At 42.8% G+C, this 26,912-nt stretch overlaps 2 protein-coding genes across 4 annotated transcripts; one reads left to right on the plus strand and one right to left on the minus strand.

Annotated features, from left to right (window-relative positions):
- Nucleotides 1-1,713: 1,713 nt before the first annotated feature.
- On the minus strand, nt 1,714-15,063 carry lca5 (lebercilin LCA5). Of its 3 annotated transcripts, none has more exons than XM_079526254.1 (9): nt 14,972-15,063; nt 12,685-13,116; nt 11,797-12,044; nt 10,148-10,453; nt 8,933-9,070; nt 8,109-8,205; nt 6,535-6,668; nt 3,441-3,627; nt 1,714-3,006 (listed from the first exon to the last, which is right to left on the minus strand). In XM_079526254.1, exons 2-9 carry the CDS (start codon nt 13,097-13,099, stop codon nt 1,868-1,870), a joined length of 2,664 nt encoding a protein of 887 aa, XP_079382380.1. In that variant the 5' UTR covers nt 13,100-13,116; nt 14,972-15,063; the 3' UTR covers nt 1,714-1,867. The 3 variants fall into 3 exon arrangements, with proteins under 3 accessions (XP_079382380.1, XP_079382379.1, XP_079382381.1); XM_079526253.1 differs by lacking the exon at nt 14,972-15,063 and adding an exon at nt 14,613-14,927; XM_079526255.1 differs by lacking the exon at nt 14,972-15,063 and adding an exon at nt 14,796-14,885.
- A 530-nt stretch (nt 15,064-15,593) lies between these two features.
- Nucleotides 15,594-26,706, plus strand: sh3bgrl2 (SH3 domain binding glutamate-rich protein like 2). The gene is made up of 4 exons (XM_079525444.1): nt 15,594-15,938; nt 21,856-22,041; nt 23,682-23,762; nt 25,291-26,706. The coding sequence occupies exons 1-4, from the start codon at nt 15,894-15,896 to the stop codon at nt 25,303-25,305; spliced, it is 327 nt and encodes a 108-aa protein (XP_079381570.1). The 5' UTR covers nt 15,594-15,893; the 3' UTR covers nt 25,306-26,706.
- The last annotated feature ends 206 nt before the right edge of the window (nt 26,707-26,912 follow it).

The following is a 26,912-nucleotide window of genomic DNA, read 5'->3' on the forward strand; positions in this document are numbered from 1 at the left end:
TTCACTCCCAGAAAATGTGGGGCAGTAATATTACTATGTAATGTATTACTGTAATACTTTCCCCAGTAATAAGTATAGTTTAAGGGACTACAATTGTCAAAACAGTAATTATATTACAGTTATTCATCAAAGTACCTGTGTGTGTGTGTGTGTGTGTGTGTGTGTGTCAAAGAAAGCAATGTGTGCAATATTTGGCTCATTGGTGACTCCTCCTGTGAGGATGTGGAACTACGGTATTGAACTACTATCGTTCCACTAAAGTGCTAAACAGGTTGTAGCCTATTGTATACATACATGTTTCAGTAGGAGTGGGGTAAAAGTAATATAAAAAATAAAATGAATAACATACTTTTTAAAGTAATATTATCACTTTTGAAAATAGTAAATATTAACCCATTCTGGACGGGAACCCCTTTTGGTGTTTTAAACATTGTTATAATTTAGCTATTGAAAAATAGCAGATCTACAAGCTCATAGCGCGCCACTATGAACTTGCAGGTCTGCTATTTTTGAAAAATCGTTAAAATGTGCCTCAAATCTTTCAGAAAATTGTCATGATTTGGATTTTGTTTTTACGTCAGGCCTGCATGGGTTAACTCATTATACACTTCCTTAGTAAGAGTCTGCATGCAGTGACCACAACTCAATGTATTTCATACCCATAAACCGATCTAAAGATATCAAAACTAAATACATTACTCTAAGTCATATTACTTAGTCGTTCACACACAATGCACATTACATGAATGTACACACCTCTTTTACCTGAGTACATATAGATATGGCAACCATATTGATTTTTTATCATTCTGAATTTTCTTCATATGGATTATATCGGTTTCACATACACCATATGGGTCTGAGATACATAATAATAATGTTGAAGTCATAGAGCACCGAAGTCTGACGTCAATATCGGTAGAGGGCGCAAATCCACGGGTTCATGTACTTTTTATTTGCATTGTATTCCCCATAGGGGGATTTTAGATCGCCTCATATAAGAACTGTGTTTGAAAAATATGTCATCCCGGCCGTTTCACTCATATGGATATGAAGAATCAACTGACTGAGAGAAAACGCTATTGTTACTGCTACGGAATTTGTTACATTGTCGCTAGAAACAGACTGTATCATATGCGAGTGACTGACTGTCGCAAACGATACAGAGACACCTCCCTGACAATAACGCAGAGACAGCTTGTTTATTTTTGGACCACAACGCTTATATGAGACGATTTTAAGATGAACCGATGTTATTCTCCATAGAGAAATTACTTCCGGGAATCGAGGGGATGAGCGAGTGACGTATGGACTTCGGCGTAGAGATGTGACGTTCGTGAACGAGTCGGATCATTTGAACGGCTCTTTGAAAGGAACGATGGGATCCGGTTCACAGTAGGGAGCCGTTCCTTTTTAGAGGAGGAGGGGAGGAGGGGGGCAGGGAGGTTTCAACCAGGGCCGTTCATGAGCAAGCTGGCGCCCTAAGCAGGATACACTGGGGGGGACACTGGGCAGGCACTGGGGAGTCACTAGGGAGGCCCTGGGGAGGTACTGGGGGGACACTGGGCAGACAGAGTTCCCCCCCCCCCCCCCCCCCCCCCCCCCGCACCCATCGGGAACATCATTCAAAAGAGCCAGTCTTTTGAACGACTCTCTGAAAGGAACGGATCCCAGAGATCCGGCTCCCTTCAAAGAGCCATAAATCCGTTCGGCGCTCTATTACAGTGAATATAAATGAAACTCACATCCATTGGTGCTGTATTAAGTTTAGCTTCATCAGAAGCAATGACAACCTCCACGTACAATCACAGCGAATCACAACATCACCCCGCAGACAGCCGTACTCAAACGTCCAATCAGAGCAGATTCACAAAGTGAGCTCCTCGATGTCGTCATCGAACGAGGCGATGGCGCGGACCACGGGCTTGCTCTCGGCCACGTGCAGGGCGCCCAGCACGGGGGTTGGGGGGGTGCCGGTGGGGGCAGGTGAGTTGAAGTTTAACAGTCCCTCCCTTCTCGTGCGTATCCCATTGGTGGTGGGAGGGTTACTGAGAACCTCCATCTTATTGGAGGTGGCGTCGTAGGTGACGGGCGTGGCCAGGGCTCCAAACAGCTGCTGCATCAGGTTAGACTTCCTGTCCTTCCCCGACCCGCTGTCCCTTTTGTCTTTCTCCGTCCCTCTGAGCCCTATTGCCTCGAAGGTAGAGTCCCTGTCTTTCTCCGTCCCTCTGAGCCCTATAGCCTCGAAGGTAGAGTCCCTGTCTTTCTCCGTCCCTCTGAGCCCTATAGCCTCGAAGGTAGAGTCCCTGTCTTTCCCTATCGCCTCGAAGGTGGAGTCCCTGTCTTTCTCCATCCGTCCGATACCGCTGGGCCCTGTCGCCTCGAAGGTGGAGTCCCTGTCCTCTCTGGGCGGAGGCGGAGGTGGAGGGAAGCCGGAGGAGGAGCTTCGAGCGGCCGCACGTCCGAAAGACGGGGCGTAGCTTCCAAACGCCATGTCCTCGTTGGAGGCTTGGGGCACGCGGGTGCCTCTCCTCCCAACCCCCAATGTTCCCGCTCCAGCGTCTATGGCCACACTTCTCCTACCCCCCCCTTCCCGGCTCCCGGCGCCCACGCGCAAATTATTCGACTCCTCTGTTGTCTCCGTGAAGCGGAAGATGGCGGGGTTCTGGTTCCTTGATTCGGTAAAGCGAGGAGGTGGGGAACGGACTGCGGTACCACTAGTACCAACAACACCGGAATGGGAAAGGGTGGAATCGGTTTCAGTGGACACGGGGTGCTGCAGGGGCTTGTTCTGACAGTCTATCTCATGCATCCTGGCCAGGAGCTGCTCTTTCTTACACTGTTCCTCCTCTGCCACAGCATGCGGACTCTCCAGAGGCTGCTCTTTCTTACACGGTTCCTCCTCTGCCACATGCGGACTGCATAGAGGCTTGCGGCCGTGCTTCCCGTTCTCTACGTCCTTTCGGTTCAAAGCGTTTCCACCCTCCTCCTTCTCTTTCTGCCGGCCTGTGGGAAGAGCGCTGTGTTTAATTCATGTTTAATAAGAAATCTTTACAACATATCAGTCAACGAAACATCTTTATCAACCAAATAAACGTTGGGCTTAAGCAGTGTCCTGAACCTCACTGATGACATACTGTACACTCTTTACATTGTCAAGGAATAAAGACATTAAAGTTGACCTGCTGTACTTGTCTGTCCCGATGAAGGTCTAATCGACCGGAACGTCGACCCAATTAAGAGCAACATTGTCTGACAGTGTGCGGGACCTTTTCAAAGATACCCTTTATAATGTATGCTCTATTGCCCTACGCACCTGTCGCTAGCCTTCTGAGGGGTGCATCGGCCTTTTGCTAAAAAACCATCTGTCGTACCGACAGGGCAAGTTAAGTCAGGGCATGACGGACCTGAACAAAAACATGGTGCTTGTACAAGCTTACCGTCTCTTAGAGTCCTGGCTTTTGCCTCCAAGGCGTTCAGTTCCCTGTCTAGTGGCCGTTTCTTGTCTTTCTCTCGCTTTCTTTCCTTGCCATTGTCCAATTCCACGTCTTTCCTCCTCTGCTGTTCCCGCTCTAGAGCCTTCCTTTCCTCCATTTCACTCCGTTTTCTGTCCACCTCGTCAAGTTCCTGAAGAGAGGAAAGTAATCGAGAGGGGGGCAGAGTGAGATGAATCAATGTAGTTAACACATTGACGGCTTTAGATTAAAAGGTGACATATACCGAGGCTGCCGAGATTGTTTCATTACCTTTGGAGCATAACGCCGAAGTATTTGCTCCTTTGATCCATGAAAATCCCCCTGAAAATAGTTCCATGGCTTGTTGTCAAACCGAAAAATATTCCACCGCCGCGATGCGAGACAAGCAGTGAAGGCTGCTGGAGTCCAGTTGAAACTACGTTTCACTTGCATTGAACTCATTTTCCCAGAAGCCCTTGCAGCCCAGAGCACGGGTCGATTTCTGGTTTCGTCATCATAACGCAAGTACGCGACGGCCTCGTCACCAGGTCCACGACAAATCCGCTATTTTTTTTAAATTATTAAATAACGGCAAATTAAACACATAAAACAAATAGCGGGTTTAGCGTATTACGCATGGGAGAAACATGCATTAAATAGCATGGAAAGCGGGTTATGTAGCTAAACTGTCTTTTTTTACTTTGTTTTTATTTCAGTTTTGTCAACTTTTTACAACTGTTTGTTTTTCTTCTTTTCCCCCCCCGTTCTTCAGCTGTTTACAAATCATGTTTTAGAAGAATAAAAAAACATAAATCAACATACATGGATAGAACATTTATGACAATGACAGCGTGACAATGAGGCAAGAAAAATTGACCCTATGGGAGCCAACCCAGAGCAAAGCCAGGAGGGGAAAGAAGCGTACCACCTATGTAGACGTGCTGCGGAACGACAGCTTGTCGACAACACTGCAGAGCTCAAGAACCTGATGTTGGATAGGAAATTGTGGAGGGCAGCGATCCAGGAATCCTGAGTTGTTATTGGCTAGCACTACCATGTCTGAGAGGTCATTTTGACCGTTTTTTTAAGATTTTGAAGTTGATTATCTTTGCCCATGGAGCTTTCAGAAGGTTAACCCTTCCATGACCATCATCATCCATCACCATTCTATCATCTCAGAAATCTTTGACATCTGAATTTTTTTCTAAATATGAATTTAAGCACATGCTACTTGTGTCTCATTTTACTTCAGTCATGCTAGTGCTAGACCTCACTCTCGCAGCAACTAATTAGTCAAAAACATGATACATTTCCCATACTTTTTCAGTCCACATATTCTATGTCATGGATCTGGTTTCATTTTACGGCCGCTGTGAGTAGTATGGAGTAGGTGTTTTTTTGGCTCTGCCCTCTATCCCCTCCGGCACCACTCCCAGAGTCCCAGCAACATCTCCATGGGATCCTCTGTGATATTCTGACAAAAACGTATTTTAGTGCTTCAGAGATATCTCCCTCCAGAACAGTCTTAATTTGGGACAGGCCCAGAATATACGATTGTGGTTCCCGATATGTGACCCACAGCCCTTCAACATCTCTTCGAATGAGTTGGTCCCATTTTGGCCCCTATTTCTGGTGTCCTGAAAAAATCTAGTCATCACTTTCCATTTGAATTCCCTCCATGTGTTTGAATTAGGTACAAGGTGTGCTTCATGTATATTTCTTTCCATGTATCTGGTGATATGTTTATCTATACCCATTTCAGCTTCTAATCTCTCCTTTATATACAATGAGCTGTTAGGGCACATGTCCAAGAAGATTTGTTAAAATCAATTACCTTCCTATCCTCATCAAATTAAAAATGCATACATCTCTCTCTTCAATTGGAATGGGTTTCATTGCTTTCTCCCAATCTTTATGTTTTGTTAAAAAGTGTCTTTGGTGCAGATATCTGCAAAAAAATAAAAATCTGTATTTGGAAGCTCGAAATCAGTTTGAATTATTAATTAACACATTGACTCCCCTTCACGAGTTGATTGATAAAGACCTCTTTCCCTCCCAAACACAAGTTACATGAGTTATGTTGCCATTGTTGAATTCGCAGTTTTTGATCACAAGAATTTTCCCTCTAGGATACGTCCCACATTTGGATCACGTGACCGGAAAATAAATCCCTGAGCCGGCCTGGGCCATGGCTCAGTGGTCCAGGCACCTTGGCTGGCAATCCAGTCTGGCAGTGTGCCGCAGGTTCGACTCCCGATCCCGACGGCCTTTACTGCATGTCTTCCCCCCATCTCCTGTCAGCCTACTGTCTATCCCTCCATAAAATATATAAAATAAAAGGCGAAAGCAAAAAAAAAAAAAAAAAAAAAAAAAAAGATCCCTGAGCCTGGCTTCTCAGGGCTTCTGGATAATTGAGGCACAATGCAAAGTCTATGGAGTGTAATGTCGCTCTGTTCCCCGTTGTTGTTGTATCGTAACCGTGGAATATTTTTCGTCACTACAGCCCCCTGGGGGACCACAGTCAATTAACACCCTGAGCGGCATAAACGGAGTTCTCCGTCATATCAAATAGTAACGCCCAGCGCTCAGGACGGAGATTAATAAAAGGACGGAGATTTATCGATATCAAAACCGATCGCATCGCTCCACAGGCTGGGAGCGTCTGTTGGGCAACATTCGATGTAGTTTCCAGTTGGGACGTCATCCAAAATGTCCCCCCCCATTTTAGCGGATCAGATCGAAAATCTAAAAACGTGAATAACTCTTGATCTAAATCATTCCGTCCAATTCTAATCAAAGATTATGTTTTAGAAGGGCCATCGCGGTCCCGTCGCTAGTCGTGTTAGAATTAATCATACCTCCCGTTGTTGTCGATCACCTCGGGGGTGTTTTGGCTACATCTAGCTACTTCAGCTACATCCGGGGTGGGGCCTGGTGCGTCGCTAAATGTGCTCCGTTGCTGCAAATCTCTGGGCGCTCTGATTTAATGGTCCTGACTCCTAAATACCCCCGGGCGTTCGTGGTGTTAAGTATGTTTTTTCTAGAATGAAGATGGAGCCTGGAAGTAGAGACTCTTTACCTTGAGCGATAGGTAGCCATTGGGCGCCTGCTGGTTGTTGGCATCGGGAGTGATGGGTGGAGGGGTGGGGAAGTCCAGACTGGACATCCTGTCTGCTTCAGTCTGCACTGCCTTGGTGCTGTTCCTACTGGAGACTACAGGATGTGGGATGAATGAATGAATGAATGAATAGTTTATTTTGGTGCTTACATTTACATGTTAAGTTTCATCATTTGCATTTATGTTTTTTACAAAGAGGTAGCACCGAAAAGGTCTAGGCTGAAGCCGAAGCTTATTTTGCCTAGCCTTTTTTAAGAAAAGAAACAAAATACAAAATTAATACAAAGAAAATAAATAAAATACAAAGGAAACAGAAAAAGATAAATAAAGCATTTTTTTTAACTTAGTATTTTTTAGAACTTATGATAATAATCTTATGTTAATGTTTAATAATGTTAATAATAATGATCTTATGATAATAATAATGATAATGTTTACCCTACTTTTAAATAGCTTTTTAAATTCGATACATTTGGTAAGTGATGTGCATAGTTTTAGTTCATTATCCAGGCTATTCCACAAGTCTACCCCTATTTTAGATATACATCTATCTACCCTTTGTGTTGGTCCTTGCCCCTTTTGGTTTTAATACACATGTCCCCCTGAGGATGTACTGGGATTCTCTCATTTCAAAACATGCAGTTCACATCAGTGTTCATTTCCCATAACTACTCCCTTCTAGGGATGTGAGTTATCGATGCATGCATTAATAGTTAATTGATATGTTTTGATAAGGTTATCGATCGATTAACCGGTTAGTTGATAAGCAACGTTTTGGTAAAAAATCTGAGAATCTTAATTTCCCTCAATGTCTAACATACAAATCTTTATTAGAGAGATGAATTCCGCACACCCGGTTTAATTTTACAGCAGGTATAGGCGTATAGGTCCTGGCAGAGCAGCAAACGTTTTAGAGAAGGAGGAGAGACCCGCACACCGCCACTTGCTGCTTCAAGGTCCTGGCAGAGCAGCAAACGTTTTAGAGAAGGAGGAGAGACCCGCACACCGCCACTTGCTGCTTCAAGGTCCTGGCAGAGCAGCAAACGTTTTAGAGAAGGAGGAGAGACCCGCACACCGCCACTTGCTGCTTCAAGGTCCTGGCAGAGCAGCAAACGTTTTAGAGAAGGAGGAGAGACCCGCACACCGCCACTTGCTGCTTCAAGAAGGCCGAAAGGCCGAAACGTTGCTATGACTCTTATTTAAAATAAAACTCTTGAACCAGCAAGTGGCGGTGTGCGGGTCTCTCCTCCTTCTCCTAACATACAAATCTACATTTTGCTGATATACAGAAATAATACAAAAGGCATATTATATTCCTTAATCAAATATCTATTTGACCATTGAAGATACAGGTTTTTTTTAAAATGAATTACGATTAGTTATTAACTGTTAACGACTACCGATTAATTTCTTAACGGCGATTAATCGATTAACATCCCTACTCCCTTCAAAACCATGCATCCCAGGAAATGATGCAGTTTCTGTGACAATATAAACAAACAAATCATAACCAACAACTAGGCACCGCAACAAACCTGTACTTTTCATGTCGCTGTCATTATCTTTCCTAGGGGTGGGTTTCACCATGCGGTTGGCATAGATGTTTCTGGAATCCAGCTCTCTCTCCTTCTCCTGAAAGGGATGGAAATTATATTATTATTATTAGAATGAAGAATTAGCCAGCCCACATCTAGGAATCTGTGTACGCACAAGGATGTATGCCAGTGAGTAGGCTACTTGTGTGCACATAGTTCTATGTATGACATCAAATCAAATCAAACTTTACGTTGACCGTCATCGACCAAAGTGCTGTACAAGTCAAAAAACATCAACAATACAATCAAATAAGATCAATACATCAATATCAAGTACAGTATCAGGTACATATTGATATAATAAGACACTAAGATAAGAGGTGATCAAGTAAAAGGTTGGAATTAAACAAAGTAAGTAGCCTTGCCAAGCCATGAGGCCCATAGGGCAGGAGCCTATCTCCTGTTTCTTCAAGGCAGCTTGATGTACAAGTACACCCCCTGGATATGACGCTAGTATGTCGCAGGGACTTACCCCCAATCCAACCCTTGATGCTGAGTGTCAAGCAGGGAGGCACTGGGTCCCATTTTCAGAGTCTTTGGTATGACCCGGCCGGGGATTGAACCCCGACCTCCCAGTCTCAGGTCGGACACTCTAACCACAAGGCCACTGAGCTGGTAATTGGAATTAAACTAGGCTGTGATTAAAAGCCAGGTGGAAATGTGTGTGTGTGTGTGTGTGTGTGTGTGTGTGTGTGTGTGTGTGTGTGTGTGTGTGTGTGTGTGTGTGTGTGTGTGTGTGTGTGTGTGTGTGTGTGTGTGTATACCTTGAGTTTGTTGCCCAGTCGAGCAAGGTCTTCCTGTAGATCCATGATGGCGTTCTGAGCGTTGACATACTTCCTTTTCTCTGTAGCGAGCTGCCGCTGGTAACTACTGCTGCTGAGCTCCATGCTGCGCTCCAGCTCCTGCACACACGCGCACACACGCACACGCACACACACACACACACACACACACACACACACACACACACACACACACACACACACACGTCATGTACAACATCAGTACTGTGACGTCCGTCATCCATATTTGGGCAAGGTTTAAGCCCCGGAAACGCACGCAGGCAGGCCCATTTCTAGATGGAACACCTCGCCTCCTACAAAGCCATGGCATAAAAAAGGCTGTCTAATAACACACATATTGCATCAATGTTGGTGTAACTGAGATTTCACATGCATAGATTCTCAACCATGACTCAACTTTCATACATTATATACAGACTCATGAATGAATTGAATAGATATATAGGACCCGAAATGTAAATAAGACCCCGAATAAGGACCAAGTGCTTGACTGTACGCTGTTGTTGTTTGCATTTCTGTTGAATAAAGTATTCAGTCAATCAAAAACGAAACCCTATTATAGCACATGGAATGGCTGTGCTGTGAACTTGTGACTCAATACCGCCCCAATCTGGCGGAGTCAGGTTAACACTTTTAGGGCCGAGGCCTTCTTAAAAAATAAAATCAGGTTTTCTGAAAAATGTTTCTGTCAGTGGTGTTAAACCTTACTCATGTCAAGGAAAGGACCCCCAAAATTATAAGCAATTGGCCATGGACCCCAATCTCAAAATATGTTGTTCCAGGGACCCCCCTAGAAGCAAAGATACAAGTTAAAAACGTTCAAAGATTTGCGCCACATTTTCACGATTTTTCAAAAATAGCAGATCCACAAGGTCGTATCGCGGCACTCGGTGCTTGCACCGACTTTATGAACCAGCTGTATTTGGTTCATAAAGTTAACATAATTATAATTAAATGCATTTGAAATTAAATAACAAGGTTACTTCAAGATTCCAATTCAAAAATAGTGCAGGAGCGCGAGCGGGCGCACTGCGACACGTTTTGAGCTTATAGATCGGCTATTTTTGCTACAACAGTAATATTCAATGTGGCCCCTCTGGAGTGAGTGTGGAAATATCGTGGCCCTCTCCATCGTCAAAGTTGCCCATCCCTGCTGTAGAAGGCCGTTGTTCTCACCTTTATCCTGCGTTCTCCCTCCAGGGTCCGCGTCTTCTGTTCCTCCAGCTGGCGGCTCAGCTCCTCCCGGGGTCCGAGCTCCCGCTGCTCGGCCAGCTTCTTCAGCCGGGCGCCAGCCGCCTGGCTCCTCTGCAGACGCTCGTCGCTGGCCTTCAGCTGCCGTTCCCCTGCCCGCTCGCGCTCCTGCGCCCGCCGCAGCCGCTCGCGCAGCGCGTGCGTCTCGTTGTTGTGGCGCGACAGCAGCTGGGTGATCTCGCTCTCCGTGTCGTCGTAGCGATGCAGGGCCTTCTCCTGACGCACCTGGAGCTGGAGGAGTGTCGGAAGAGAGAAGGATGTTTTAAATAATAATAAACTTTATTTATATAGCACCTTTCATACATAAATGCAGCTCAAAGTTCTTCACAGGGCAGAACATAAAAATAGCAATAAAACACAAGCAAATAGTTAAAATGATAAAACAATGGCAAAGAACAAAATAAAAGCGTAAAAACATAAAAATAAAACATAACATGCAGCAAATCAGTCAGGATAGAGTAGGAATGCAGATATTAAAACTCAACTAAAAGCAAGAGTTGAGATTTAAAAATGTCTACAGAGGGTGCGTGTCTGAGCTTGATTGATTGATTGATTTAAAATTGTATTAACAGTTTGCAGAATTACAGTACATTTCAAGCACAAACTCAATACAAAGGCTGTTAACTGTGAGTGGACGACCCAATTAAGCATTACACTTGTTTACAACAGGGTCCACCATGTTCAATTCATCAAAAAGCTGGAATGCTAGTTTATTCCAGGCATGGAATAAATGTATAATTATTGAATTTATACAGAGAGGGAAATAAATCTGCCAAGTCCTGTACCCTTATAAGGTGTTTTTAGAGCATTTTGTTAGGATAAACTCTGATTTGCATGTGTTTGCATGTCCACCCTCAAAGAAAAAAGGATATACTCACTCAGCAGCTCACAATTTTGCTTCATCTTACATGAGGCTGCGTGCATTGTTTATCAAAGCATTTACCAAGCACTTATACGAACTGAACTGACCCCCCCATTAATGATAAACTATATACATATAATTCCTGATAGTATAAAGAGACAGGAAACTGAGGGCTGAGAGGGGCATGACATGGATGGAACACAGGTCTTCAAGACAGAATCGAACTCAGCTATATGAATGATGCACATGGTGCCCCTCTTGCAGGAGAGGTCTTTAACAGCCATTCCACCAAAGCTCATACTGTAGCCACACAGCAAAGTTCTGAAGGTTAACCCATTTAGACCTGCAGACGATTTCACAAAATAATGTCTTGAAAAACCTATGTTTCTATGTCAGTGGTTCTCAAACATTTTCATGTCAAGGACCCCCAAAAATTATATGTAATTGGCCGGCGACCCCCATCTGAATATGTTGTTCCAGTGACCCCCCAGAAGCAGAGACTTGAGTTAAAAACGCTCTCTCTGAAAGATTATATATTCAAAGATTTGCAACACATTTTCACAATTTTTCAAAATTAGCAGATCTACAAGCTCGTAGCGCGGCACTCGGTAGCACGGCACCGCTAATAGAAAGTAGAACATAATGCTTAAAACACCAAAAGGGGTTCCCGCCCAGAATGGAACTCTGAAAGTGCAAAGAATGGACCCTATACCTGTTTCAGGATGCGGTTTTCCTTCTGTAGCTCCTCGGTGCGCAGCCCTAGCTCAGCGAAGGAGTTTCGCAGCTCGTTGATTTTCAGCAGGCGGGCCGACAGCAGGCGCTTGGTGACCAGGTCCAGGTCTTTGGAGGGCGCCGTGGAGTCTTTGCTCTGGGAGCGCACGCCCAACCGATGCTGCTGGGAGTGGGTCCCACCGCCAGGACGCTGGTGGCGAGGCACACCCCGACGTACCACAGCAGCCCCTGGTGGGAGACAGGAGAACAGAGCACATTAATATGCATTTTTTTGTTTTTGCGGGGTAATTAGATTAGACAACATTTCTGGCATTCCCTGGCATATGTTTTTATTTATTTTATCCCACGATTTTGTAACCTATTTTTCACCCCTGTGTCAATTATCTAATGTGATCCTGGCCTCTACACACCCTCCGCCAACCTGGGGAGAGCAACGGACTTGAACTCATGCTTCCTTCATGCATGAGTGTCCAAGTTGCTCCTTTACACCTGACAGGGGAGAGTTTCCCTGGTTGGACGTAGCGCGTGGAAGGAACACGTTATTCCAACCCGTTCCTTTCCCCTCCATCAGGCGCCCCGGCTGGCCAGGGGGAGGCAGTTTTGGCATATCTTTGTGTCAATTTGGGGGTCCTTGACATGAAAGAGTTCGGGAACCACTGCTGTAAGTAAGATATGGGTTGACACATTCTTCCCAGATGCCATGCCACAATACTGGAAATGAGTGCTATGCTGCCATCTACTGGAAAGTTAACTAACTTTCAGAAACAAACGTTTGACTGATGTACACAATGGTATAATAATTCATTAATTGATTGTGATTGATTGATCGTGTGTGTGTGTGTCTGCATTACCCCGGTGCTTTACCCACCTTTCTTGTAGCCGGGGCTGTTAGATATCTTCTTGGCCTGCCCTCCTCTGGGTGGAGATGGGGACGGTGTCCTGGACCGAGAGTACGGTGAAAGTGAGCGCTCAGAGAGAGACTCGTTCTCATATTTATCCGAATAAAACGATCTACTGCTTCTCCGTCGTTCTTCTTCATCCGACATCCTATCCCGGTCTGGGTCTGGATCCCAGATGCGGGTTTTGGACCTGTCCAGAGCAGAGCTCTCCTTCTCGTCTGCGTCCCGGTTCTTGTCCCGGTGGCTGCTGCTACGTTTTGGACTTTGGAACGACGATGTTTGGGAATGTTTCCCTGGTGTGGTCCGTACGGATTGACGACTTTGTTCATCCCGGTTGTCTCCGTAGGTGAGGGCGGTGTTTTCTGATTCCTTGACTTTTTCCATGGCTTGTTCTGGAAACACTTTATGGATGGGAAAAGAGGAAAATGATCAGTCACGATGTCGCAAATAAACATTTTAAAATAAATACGTCTCAAACAACAGATACTATTTTGCATTACAATAACAAGGGCATGTTACCCACTAAGTAGAACTGGATATTAAGGCCTATATAAGTTTGAGATCTTATTATTATCATTATCATCTGTTCTGGACCAAGACGAGTAGTTATTTCAGAAAATAATTACATTTTCTCCAAAGCACTTTACATTACAATGTACATTAACACATCCACACACCGATGGCAGAGGCAAGGCACCAACCTGCTCATCGGGAGCAGTATTAGGGGCGTCAGTGTCTTGCTCAAGGAAACTTTGCCAGGAAGAGCCGGGGATTGGACCTGCAACCTTCAGGATTCCAAGACTACCTCTTTCTTGAGCCACTCGCTTGAAGAAGCTGGGCCAACTGGCTCGCTTGAAGAAGCTGGGCCAACTGGCTCGCTTGAAGAAGCTGGGCCAACTGGCTCGCTTGAAGAAGCTGGGCCAACTGGCTCGCTTGAAGAAGCTGGGCCAACTGGCTCGCTTGAAGAAGCTGGGCCAACTGGCTCGCTTGAAGAAGCTGGGCCAACTGGCTCGCTTGCTATTATAGTGTGCGTCTCTTGGTCACTAAGCGACTGAACATGAGAAGCAGAACTTTCCATGAGGGCGAATGATGTATTATTATATAACACTGTTCCTCTCTGCTGCCACTGATTGCACTCGTATGACTTATTGAGAGGTCAGATCATTTTGTTGCTAAGCACACAGGGCGTGCACACATTAGACTTGACATTAAATTCAAGGCTAAGTTAAGTACTCCATCTCTGTTGCTATGGACACCCTGGCCTTTAATTTATCTTCGACAACAATACAATCACAAGGCACGCAGGCACTGGCTCAAAATTAAGCTTTGGTAAACGTTTTTTTTGTTGACTGAATATATACTTCATGACATTTATTCCACTTTGTTTAGGTTCTGACCTGGATAACAACATCTATAATGCCTAAATAATCTCTTAGTATTCATCATGCAAAAGCTTAAACCAGCTTGGATTATCATATTTAAACTCGCAGTTTAAAAAAAATGCAATGGTGAAAACAAAAACATTTCTTTTAGCAGCGTGTGTTGTGTTGTTGCTGGTGACTTCAGTGACAGATGGGATTAAACACAACAGGGCCGCCTTCTGCTGCTGACAGCCATGTAGGCACGTTGCTGGACGTCAATAAGTCAACAACAGCAACACAATCCGTCTCTATGTTGTTATTACTAGTAGCAGATCTCCAAAGTTTAGTTAAAAGTGGATTGAAATACAGCTGATTGAAACTACATTCAAATAACCGCTTTTCGACAGGAACTATTAGTGTTATTATGACTAGCTAATAAACGTAAGCTGCTGCCACTAGAACCTAGCTGGGCAGCTGCTATCATGCTATCATCAACAGGTGCAAATGTGTAGCTTTATATGTTCGCCAGCACCAACCTTTCCGTTGTCACTCTTCGACCATTAATTCCCCCTTACAGTCCTCTTCGTTTGTTAAACTAGTAAATAAGCAAGCATGTTGGCTGGACCAGCCGTCGTTAACATAGACATATGGTCGTTAACATAGCCTGTTCAAAAACAACAAGCTAGCATAGCCAGCTAAATTAGCAAACTAGCAGTTACCTTTAACGTTATTCGCACACTGGCCCACACAGCCCTCCCTTTACTTAATTCATTCAGCGACTGAATCGTGACCATGTTTTCTTTTTTTTTTTTTTAGAATATGTGGTATTTTTCGATCCTGTAATTATCCGATAAAAGAGTAGCCACTAGTATCCAGGAAGGCACGCCTATCCTACCCGTCAGTGTGCTGCTGCTGCCTGGCTGTCACTGACGCTGCTCCGCCTCCATGGCAACCGGCCGCTAGCTGCACTTCTGGGTTGGCACCACCAGGGAGGCGCTGTTACATCACTGTTCCATAAATAGAAATAACATAAGGAATAATAATAATAATAATAATAATAATAATAATAATAATAATAATAATAATAATAATAATAATAATAATAATACATACATACATACATACATACAATTTATATAGCGCTTTTCAAGGTACCCAAAGTCGCTTTACAGAACAAAATAACAACAGTTTTATTAGAAAAAAAAATTAGTTAAAAAGAAAGAAAATAAATAAACTAAACTATAAATATAAAAATAAACTATAAATATAAAAAAACATTATTATTATTATCATCATCATCATTTGAAATATATTAATACAATACAAAATACCTTTTGGTTTTGTTCTCCCCTAATGATCATAAAAGTGATATAAAATAAATGATATAGCAACCATTACTTTATAAAACATTAAATACACACAAAAAGATTTAAAAAACAACACACAAATGTAGGCCAAAAAAAAGAACTACATTTCCCATCATCCCTCGGATCCACCACTACTACTTGAAGAGTGCAGCTAGTGATCATGACGACAGTGTGAGAGCAGAGGAGCGTAAATAAAGCTCAGTAGTGACTGTAGTACACTAGACTAGACAGCAGCAGAAACGCGCTGAGCTCCCTGTTTATCATGGCACAGTAATATTGTATGTTAGAGACGCGCACCACACCGCACCGCACCGCACGCACCGCCGTCTGAATGACAGTGAAAGGGAATAAAACGCATATCGTGTTTGGAGCTCATGTTTCACTAGAACGAATCGGTGAAAATAGTTTGTTTGTTTGCGTGGGTGGTGGTGGCGTTGATTTAGGATTAAAATGGTCATCAAGGTTTACATCACCTCTTCATCTGGCTCTGTGGCGGTGAGTATTCAACTAGCGATAACATACCTTCGTTTGCGATTTATTTTGAGTTATATAATATGGCATTATGTGAAACAAGGGCATCTTTACTAAAAAAAATCTTGTTTATGGAACAAACTAGACTAGACTAGACTAGAATGCATGCCATGAAACAACAAGAGCCATTCTAGGGCTTGGAACAAACCGACGGTGTTTAATGTACGTGCAGAGATGCGCGCAGAGATAAACAACTATAATCACTGTGCGATGATGACACTTAGATCTCATTCAATGGAATACGAGACCGCTCGCCCCTTTTCCAACTAGTACTATACCGTAGTACTACTAGTAGACACATTAAATATATAGCCATTACTTGAATCACATGTGTTGGTAAATGTTAAACCCGCTTTTGAGATAGTGAGTGAAAGTGAGAGGTAAAGGCCAGCCCGCCACACCATTGCAACTATAGTCGCACCAATGCAACTCCTTGCAAACTGCCATTGGGGATAATGTTTGGCATACTTGCAATGCATGTAGTTGCAGTAGTTGCACTGACTGGTGGTGTACTAAATTATGTGGACTGGTCTGGCCGTAAGAGATGCAAGCAGCAACTTGCATCTCTTAAGGCTACTCTTTTAACACAGGGAGGATATACCATATAACATTAATTTAATTATTCCATGCATAATGCATTTATCAGTTATGATGACCAATAATATGAGGTTACACCTAGTCAAGATGTCAGGCATTGCTCTTATAGACAGATTTTTACTGCTTTGTTTTAAGTTTATGTATCACTTCCTTTACAGGCAGTGCAAAGTGCATCTTTTATGCACAAACAAATTTGCCATTTTGCTCTTTGTATATTGCCTAGAGGGGTGTATATACTATATACATCTCTATGACTTAGATAGTATTTTAATTATAGCACTTTATGTAGACTTAGATAGTATTTTAAACAGACTTATAGCATGTTATGTAGACAGCACTAGAATTGCATTTTATGTAGTCATAGCACTTTATAGTACACATGTATAATATATAATATAGTATAGTATGTATAGTTTACATAGATACTGCCATGCTTTTTGTTATTGCTTGATGTAAGTCGCTCTGGATTAAGAGCGTCTGCTAAATGCCTAAATTGTAAATTGTATGCTTGGCCTACTAAAAGATCTATGTATCATGCACACAATCTCACATGCACAGGAACACATCACATGCCTGGCTAAAGTGTTATCTATTTGCAATCAAAAGTGTTGTGTATTCCTGGTTGGACATTCCATCCCTGCTCTTATCTTCAGCCCATAGGCTATAACTGGAAACTCAGGAAGGAATTCTTAAAGACTTAGGTAATGGCACAAATGAGTAATATATTTACTTAATCATGCTCACTTGTCTCTGGAGTGGGGCAACATAATCTGTTATGGTTTACAAAGGAGTTATTTTTAATCCTATGACACACACACATACACCTCACACACTCGGGGAGGCTGTCCGGGAAACGGGTCAACTCCGTGTTAGTGATGGTGAGCTCATGTGAAAATTCAATTTTCAGCTCTGTTGCATTGAATTAGAGATGAAATTGCATTAAAGAGGAGATATGGGAGATGACAGGCATTCCTCATTTGATTTAAAACCTGCAAAGTGGATGTGTGTGTGTGGTCGTGGCTGGGGGATTGGCAGGGGTGTCTGGCTAGCATAGGAAGAGAACAACAAAGTGAAAGAGGCAGAGATAAAAAAGACGCGCGTGAAGAGAGAGAACAACTAATCAAACGAAATGCGGCGCCACAGTTCCCAGATTAATGAGAGCAGATTAGCGGGGAAGAAATCATCCGTCCACATGAATGAAGTGCATTGTCATCTCCTCCACTACTCACCACAAAAACACTTTCAATGTTTATCTCAGGGAGTGTGTCGAAGTGGATCTGTGACACCGCCAGAGTGCCAGTGCTTATTGCTTAATGCCTTAAATTACTATAATTCTCAGAATCTGTATTACTAAACTGTAGATTCATGACCATACTGGGGTAAATGTCATGCACGTTTCTCTGATTTTGTTATTGTTGAGATCTGACTGTTGACTGATAGACTGTTATCTAGCGGTAGACTGATTAGTGGCTCCTTTGAGCCTTATGCTGTGTTGACCGTGTGCCTGTACACCCTGACGAAGGCCGATGCCCAATATGTTGGTGATACTACTAACATAGTCCAATAGATATTCTTTTTGTAGTGGTCACAAAATCAGGAGAGGACAGGCGTTTTCTACCTATACAGGAGCTGTTGTGATGAATGCTTTGTGGAATTGAAAAAAAGCTAATATATTTTTTAGAATAGCACTGACCAGGGCCACATCTTTCATTATTTACACACACGTTCAGCTTGGAGTTTGATTTGGAGAATTACAGTACATTAAAATTTCAAGCACAACTCAATACAAGACTGTTAACTGTGGACGACACCATAAAGCATTACACTTGTTTACAATAGGGTCCATGTTCAATTCATCACAAAAAGTACAGTACAGAGGTACAGTAGATACTGGTTGTGTTGTCTCAAGCAATTGTTGTAAAGTTTTAACTTCTCACCTGAACAAAATACCTTATCTATATAAAAATGGACTCTACAGTATACCCTTGCAGATTGTTATTGTGTCTGTCAACTGCTGCTTCATGGCCATATACTGATAGTGATAAGCTATTACAAAAGACACAATACTGAAGATGTCTGGCATGCTGTTATTGTATTGTTTGGGAGTTTGAGTGTCTACTCTAAACTTAATCCTCAGTCCTTTGTGTTTAAGGCAGAACAATAGCCTCATTGTAGGCAGCACCATCCTTAAAACAAAACACACACAAGCTCATACCACACACAGACAACAGCCATACACCCGCAACAATTTTCATTCATATAGAGGAGCAGTTTTTGATAGGATATCATCAATTTAGTTAGATGTAGTGAATGGTAAAGAAGAGGAATTGGTAGAAATTGTGTCACAATAATTGGAATGTATTCATAATCACTGCGAAAGCTGCCACATACATACAAATAGAATGATTTAACGCACACTTGTGGAATCCACAAATTATTATCCTATCCTTATTATTAAGGATAGGATATTTCTCACAATGCTTAAATTCCAGAGAATAAGGGGATGATCCACCAACTCTGCTCCATCGGCCTCAACATGGTCACTGGCTTCAGTTCAGTAGAGCACAGGAAGTTTCCCTTGTGTGTACTGTACTGTACTGTATGTGTGAGGGGATCTTTTAATAACCCATGAGTAGCGTGGGAGTTTTCCATCTTTCCTGACTTCACCATATGAGAATGTCTTAATTTCTCAAACTCACAAACACAAGTCCAAACAGTTTCCCCTGCACACATGGTTTATGTGTACAGTTGTCATACCATCTTGAAGAACACTGTTGGGCCTGTATAACTTTAAGAAAGGATGGTTTACAAAGCCCAAATAAAATCTTGGTTATTTCAACTCAAGCCAAAAATCAGAGTCCCCTTGAAGTTCTTTTAGTATTTTAAGTCCCAGGCCAGGACCTTTTAAGTGAGTTCGCAAGGGTTCATGTGTTTGGTCCGACGGAGCATTGGTCCGAACGACAACCTACCTCCAACCCTCACCCTAACCCTAACCTCCCACGGGGCAGCACACCTAAACCTAACCCCAACCCTCTCCCGACCCCCAGCGCACCTCGGACCAATGCTCCTTCGAACCAATGCTCCGTTGGATCATAGTATGCCTCCCAGTTCGCAATGCCCATCATGCCATGTGCAAATTGTATGTACAGTACAATATAGAGCAAAATATAAATCAAACAAATCAAAATAAATATAAAAAGTCTTACATGAATATACATATCATATTGTTAACTGTCAACTGGTCCAATGCAGTACAGATAAATACATGACAAGAAATAGTGACGTTTCGAAAAGAAGAAAGCACGCACGACTCCAACTTGTCTCAATCTCATAGAACATTTTACCGGGTGCACGGTCAGGAATCACTTTAGAAGAAGGAGAATACCAGCACTCACAGAATAGGCACTGTATTGTTTCATCTTTAAATAGCATGGGTATAGGGTAGGTACCCTCACAAAAAACATGCAGTAATCCTGGTCTCTAAACTACCTCCCCCTGGCCAGCCGGGGCGCCTGATGGAGGGGAAAGGAACTGGTCGGAATAACGTGTTCCTTCCACGTGCTACGTCCAACCAGGAAAACTCCCCCCTGTCAGGTGTAAAGGACACTCGGGCATGAAGGAAGCATGAGTTCAAGTCCGTTGCTCTCCCCATGTCCCCCATATATGGAGACTAGGTTGGCGGAGGGTGTGTAGCGCCCAGGATCACATTAGATAATTGACACAGGGGTGAAAAATGGGTTACAAAATCGTGGGATAAAAAATATTAAAAAAAATATATATATATATATATAGCATGGGTATGCTGCACAAGCAAGCAACACAACAAACGTCAGTGTTGTATATTATACAACACTGACGAAGGCCGTTGGCCGAAACGTGTTTGTTGTGTTGCTGCTTGTGCAGCATACCCATCCTATTTAAAGATGAAACAATAAAGTGCCTATTCCGTGAGGGCTGGTATTCTCCTTCTTCTAAAGAAATAATGACAGCATTGAAAAGCATCTTGGATGTATGTGCCACTCCTGTAATCTAGTCATTTGTATTGATCTAAAACTAGATTAAAGAAATGGGAAAAGGATGCCTTCAAACCCACGGTTCCCCCGATAATCAATTAATGCCCACATTACAGTCTGGAGTTAATGCAATCAATAATGTGCACTGTGTGTGCGTGATGTTCCTTTGCACAGTATATGTGCATTGTGAACCCATGTGTCGGCTTACTGTCTGTCATTACAGGAGTGTATTAAACATCTGACCCCATGGCAAAGACTAATATACAGTAGGATGTCACATACAGATGAGCAAACTCCATTGGAAAGCATAGTTTACAGGAAAATATGCAGTGTTCATTTAGCAATGTCACTCAGGATTGAGTACAGGGTGAGAGGGAATAGGTCGTCGGGCTGAACGAACTAAAGGATTTTGTGAGTTAATGATATCTTAAAGCAGTGGTTCTTAATTAAAGTGGGGTCTGGGGACCCCCAGAGGTCATTGAAGGGTCCCCCGCAAAATGAGTTAATATGGAGCGCCGAAGTTAATCCGCTCATCCCCTGGTTCTGCCTGGCCCACGGAAGTAATTTGTTCTATGGAGAATAACATCATGGGCTCATCTTAAAATCGTTTCATATAAGCATTGTGGTCCAAAAATAAACAAGCTGTCTCTGCATTATTGTCAGGGAGGTGTCTCTGTATCGTTTGCGACAGTCAGTCACTCATATTATGATACAGTCTGTTTCTAGCGAAGATGTAACTAATTCAGTAGCAGTAACAATAGTGTTTTCTCTCAGTAAGTTGATTCTTCATATCAATATGAGTGAAACGGCCGGGATGACATGTTTATTTTTCAAACACAGTTCTTATATGAGGCGATCTAAAATCCCACTATGGGCCTAGTATGGGGATTACAATGCAAATAAAAAGTACATGAACCCGTGGATTTGCGCCCTCTACCGATATTGACGTCAGACTTCGGTGCTCTATAGCATCAAAATTAGTTTGACCACTTAATTTAACCATAATATTTAACCTCACAAATCTTGTGAGGTTACAGAATATTTTCAGATGGGGGTCGATGGCCAAATTGAGATGGAAAAAGTTTGAGAACCTGACTGTCAAAGTATGTATAGTGTCTATAGGCCCCTACTAGGCCTGCCTTGTTTTGAAAATGTATTCATGAATTAACTCCATTTGCCTCCCTTTCTTTCACCACATTCTCTCCTCCACCCTCATCAACCTCCACTTATCCTCCATATGACTCAATTTTCTGCTCTCCACACCCTTTTAGGTGAAGAAGCATCAGCAGGATGTTGTGGGCTTCCTGGAGTCCAATCGTATTTGCTTCGAGGAAGTAGACATCACCATGCTGGAGGAGCAGCGGCTGTGGATGAACAGGAACATCCCCCAGAACAAGCAGCCAGCGAAGGGCAACCCGGTGCCACCACAGATCTTCAACGAGGAAAGCTACTGTGGGGTATGACTATGAACTGAGTATATTATTTACCAATAAAGCCCTTACTTAACCTCGCCTCACCAGGCTTTCCACCTCGGAGGAAAGCCTGGTCTCTGTTCCAAAAGTGCCGCGTGAACCAGTCTGGAACGGATGATATCGTCACGTCATGTTGTAGTATTGTTTTTTAGTCATCAGGCAGGAACAATCAAACGGAACTTCCTTTTCCCTCAAACCGGAAGAATAACAATAAAAGCTCTCGTAGCTTTTATTGAGAAAAATCGGTTTGAGGGAAAAGGAAGTTCCGGAAGATTGATGACTACAAAACAATACTACAACATGACGTAGCGATATCATCCGCTCCAGACTGGTTCATAAACCCGAAATGGAATGCTGCCCAGGCTAATTCTTACTAAAACGGATAACTGTGCTTCTACTTCTTTTTCCGTCTACACCAAATACTTTTGCCAAATGTGTCGTAATGCGATCCGTTATCTTTGTGGTTAAACATTTCCAACCTGGAGTCTATTTTGGGCATGATACTTCGTTTAGGAATATTAGTTTTTTGTGTTTTCTTCTTCTTTTTTTTTTGCTTGGTGTTTCAGTTTTAGTTCTTTTTACGATAGTAACTAAAACCAAGATAATTTTACATGCAACTCTATTTAGTTTTAATTCATTTTGCTTTTGCAATAAAAAAACATGTATGTATATTATTACTGATTTTGGAAAAACATTAGGATGACAATCTTTTCACATCATGGGATTGACTTTTGTGGAGGAATTCTGCATTAATCAGAATGTCATGGCAAACAAGTCGGCGATGCCTCAGTATTTCAAAGGTAGTTCAATGGGAGAAGTACATTAAACGCACAGGTCAGTGGTCAAGTAGTTCTCTGCTAAATGCGAGGATCAGACCATAGTTCTACACATGAGGGGAGCATGTGTCATAGAGCCAAGCTCTAGTCTACTCAAAATAATAAATACCATGCAGTAGTGGCGCCTTAGTTCTAAATTACATTCAGATTGTTAGGACAAGACCAAAGATGAATAACACCCAATCTTTCTCACAAGACGGCTCCTTTTACAGCCTAGTACACCAGAATATAAAGACAGTATGGCCTTAGCTAACAGTGGATATAGAATTTCTTTATTCACACTTTATTGAAATCCTTGAATGTTGTTTGGGGACAGTTTTGAACTTTTCTAAGCATTTTGTGGGTCAGTTTATTCTTTTAGTTTATTTTGTGTTTATCATTTATTTAGTTTATCTTTCATGGCTAATGCCAAGCAGAATAAAGGACAAACAATTAGCCGCATAGTGGTAGCAGAAGATTGTGCAAATTAATATTAACGTGGATCAGTGAGCACTTTGTGAAAGGTAAAACCATTTGATGTCCTCTGCTGAGTTTGCATGTTGCTGTGTGTAATCCTGTCGTAATCCAGTCACTGGATGGGACAGATTATGTGCCCTGGTTCGCTCTCGGTCTTCCCAGTAGTAGTAATCCAGCAGTAGCTACTCGCTGATGACACCAGAATGATCCGACCATTGGATGATGGAAGGGCTTGTACCTCAGGGCACATTTAGTTGATGTTTATAACCCATTGTACAGACTTGTATAGCGGTTATGTACCCTATGTTCTTATGTTGTGGTGTTTCCCTTCAGGACTATGAGGATTTCTTTCAATCAAAGGAGGACAACACTGTGTTTGCCTTCCTGAGGCTCAGTCCCCAACCCTCAGTGAAAGTAAGCAAAAGTATACACTTTCACACGCACGCACACATGCACGCTCACTACTGGCTGAGCAAATCAGGAAGCCAGTCAGAATTTGTTTGTTTGTCTTATGTCCCTCTTAAGCCACCCACTGTCCTCCTCCATCGTGCGTGCGTGCATCTGTTTTGTCACAGGTCACATCTCCTCACCTCCGTTCTATTCGGGGGTTCCCAAATGTAACCATGCCAAGGACCCTCAAATAGCATGATAATAGCCTCTCACTGCGGCCCTTCTACTGCTCCTACCAAATAAGGCAGGGCTGGGCAACTGGCGGCCCGGGGGCCACATGCGGCCCCCACCTTCACTTAATGTGGCCCTCAGGTTAGTATGTCAGAATACTGATATAATATTGGTTTCAGCTGTTTACAATTCCACAACATGCAAACATGACCCGCTGTTATTACTTCAGTCTAAATTAGTAGCTCATTGCTTCAACACAAGTATAATTAAAGGCATTTGAAATTACATAAAAAATTTAATTTTCAGGATTCCAATTCAAAAATAGCAACAAATAATTCAACATTTCAATTCGAATATAGCAAAAAATAGCCGATCTACAGGCTCAAAACGTGTCGCAGCGCGACGCGTTTTGAGCTTGTAGATCGGCTATTTTTGCGACGATACTAATATATGGCCCTAGGGAGTGAGTGTGGAAATATAGCGGCCCTCTCCATCGTCAAAGTTGCCCACCCCTGAAATAAGGGATGCCAGGTTGAATGTGGTTCAGATAGCACAATAATCCCCTGAATTTAATTTGAACTACATTCATGTATTTATTGTTTCTCCTTTCCAACTGGCCCCACTTTGAAAACCTTTCTTTCATTTCATACCGTATATAGCCGAGAGCTGTTTATTATACATGTCCAATAACAAGACAATATCCTGACCAGTATTCCTTGATAAGCCAATGGACAAAGGTAATGCTCAGTGCTTTGGGCTAAGATGATGGATGGATGGAAACTACAACATTGTAAAGGAATGCATGCATGCTACATTTTCTTGTGCAGCTCCTACCCAAGAATTAATACTTGTCCTTTGAAGGAGTATACTGTAGGCCTATGCGTAGCTGTTTATTTTTCATTGTTTAGCCCCATCTGCTTTTTAAGGAAACCTGACTTACAGTATAATGACCAGAACATTATGATGTCACAGAATCTTGTTTCCATGGATCACCGGTAAATGACACTGGTCATTAGATTTTCTCTCGTTCGCATCCTTTGTCTGTCTTTGCCCTTGAGGCTGATTGGATAACTTGTTTAATGCAGATTAGATTACATGCAGACTTATTTTAGTGAGGTATTGTTTTGCTCACTGAACCTTTCCTTATTTGGAAATGCTTCAGAATTCTATGTTCTACACGGCCACAATCTTCACGTGTGTGTGTGTGTGTGTGACGTGTGTGTGGGGCGCTTGCGTGCGTGCGTGCGTGCGTGCGTGCGTGCGTGCGTGCGTGCGTGCGTGCGAACATGAGTAATATTCTTCATGTGTGTCCTTTCTTCAGGATTCTGAGTCCTAGCCAACCTGCCAGCGTGTCACCAGCAGTCCCTAAGACGAGGACAAAGGCTGCATCATCACCACCTCCTCTATCTCCTCAGATGATCCAGCTGGGATACCAATGAGTTGCCAAACATCACTTCAGATCACTCTACAATCATTCCCTGCATTTTACCACTTAAGCACTATTTAAAAAAAATTGCACAGTGCAGAACTACAGGTTTCACAACATGTTTTTTAAAGATGTTTGAATTATTTCTGAGACATGCTGAAAATGGGGACAGGGCCAGGTTGAAAGTGTTGAAACATTCCACGTTTTCCTTCCACTCAGCTTTCCTTTGAGTTTCACTGGGCCACACTAACTAAATAGTGGAAAAGGGGTTCACTTTGCCACAGTGAACTATGGCAAACCTTTATCTTATCTTTTCAATGTTTACACTGTGCTGAATGCAGGTGCTGTTTCATGGCATGCATTTGTTGTAAGTAGACAAACAAACCGTTTATCTTGTAGCAGCTTTAAGCAGAGTTTATTAGGTTTTTAGTTGTTAGCCAGAAAGAAGCCACACTGTGCGTTTTTAAACCACTTGAATCGTAGCATTCCTGTTGATGAATGTGTTGTAGGGTTCTTGTGGTCGGGCTGTAAGTTAGGCTCGCATAACAAGACTTTTCTCCTCACAAGCTAGCCTGGGGTTGTCGTGTGTGCGTGCGTGCGTGTGTGTGTGTGTGTGTGTGTGTGTGAGCGCATCAGCAGTGGAACTGAGAGGTTGCACTTAATGCAACTTGAGACAACGGAGCCGTGTGTGTGTGTGCGTGCGGCGCATCAACGCATGTGGTGCCAGCATGGCTGCTGCATGCATCCACATGCTGCAAGGAAAATAAGTGGCTCAGTTGTACCACTGGTGTGGATGTGAGGAAGCGTTCGCCTTATATTTTGCCATGCATTGAAACCAGTTGCTATATGGGCAAACGGTATGGACTATGGACAAACACATATGGCTATTGACTGTCCAATTGATCAAAGACCAAAAAATATATACTGCCACGGTCAAAACAGGGTTACAATTAATAGCCATAGACACCTAAATCCATTATTATTTTTAAAAAAAACATCACGCTTGTGTGAAGTGAGGGGGGGGACAACTGTAGCTGCCACATGATGTCACTGCTTAAACCAAACTGCTTAAAAGCAAACATTGAGTCCATAGACTTGGCTGTTCTCTAGTGCCATCTTGTGACTGAATATGGAAGTTATTTAAGTCCAGCAGGGAAGAAGAACACATTCCAAACTGGTGAAATGTATCACTGAAAACAAAAAGAAGCAACATTCTCCTTTTGCTTATCTCTGCCACACGTTTTTATTTTCCTACACTGTGTAATTTTTGACATGTGCGTTTAAATAAACCAAGTTTAATGTGTATTTTCATTAGTGTCTACAATTCTGTTTAACCATTTTATATATAAATGATGATCCCATGATGATACATATTATGTATTACAATTTCCTTTTCCTGTCCTTGGGCTAAATTTCGTCCAAATAGGAAAACCCCCCTAGTTTGACACGTCACATGCTACTTAAAGCACAGGGCTTAAAGCAAAGAAAAAAAATCCCAATTATGAAAATGATTTTTT

The sequence above is a fragment of the Electrona antarctica genome (genome assembly GCF_951216825.1).
Source record: "Electrona antarctica genome assembly, chromosome: 17".
NCBI lineage: Eukaryota > Metazoa > Chordata > Actinopteri > Myctophiformes > Myctophidae > Electrona > Electrona antarctica.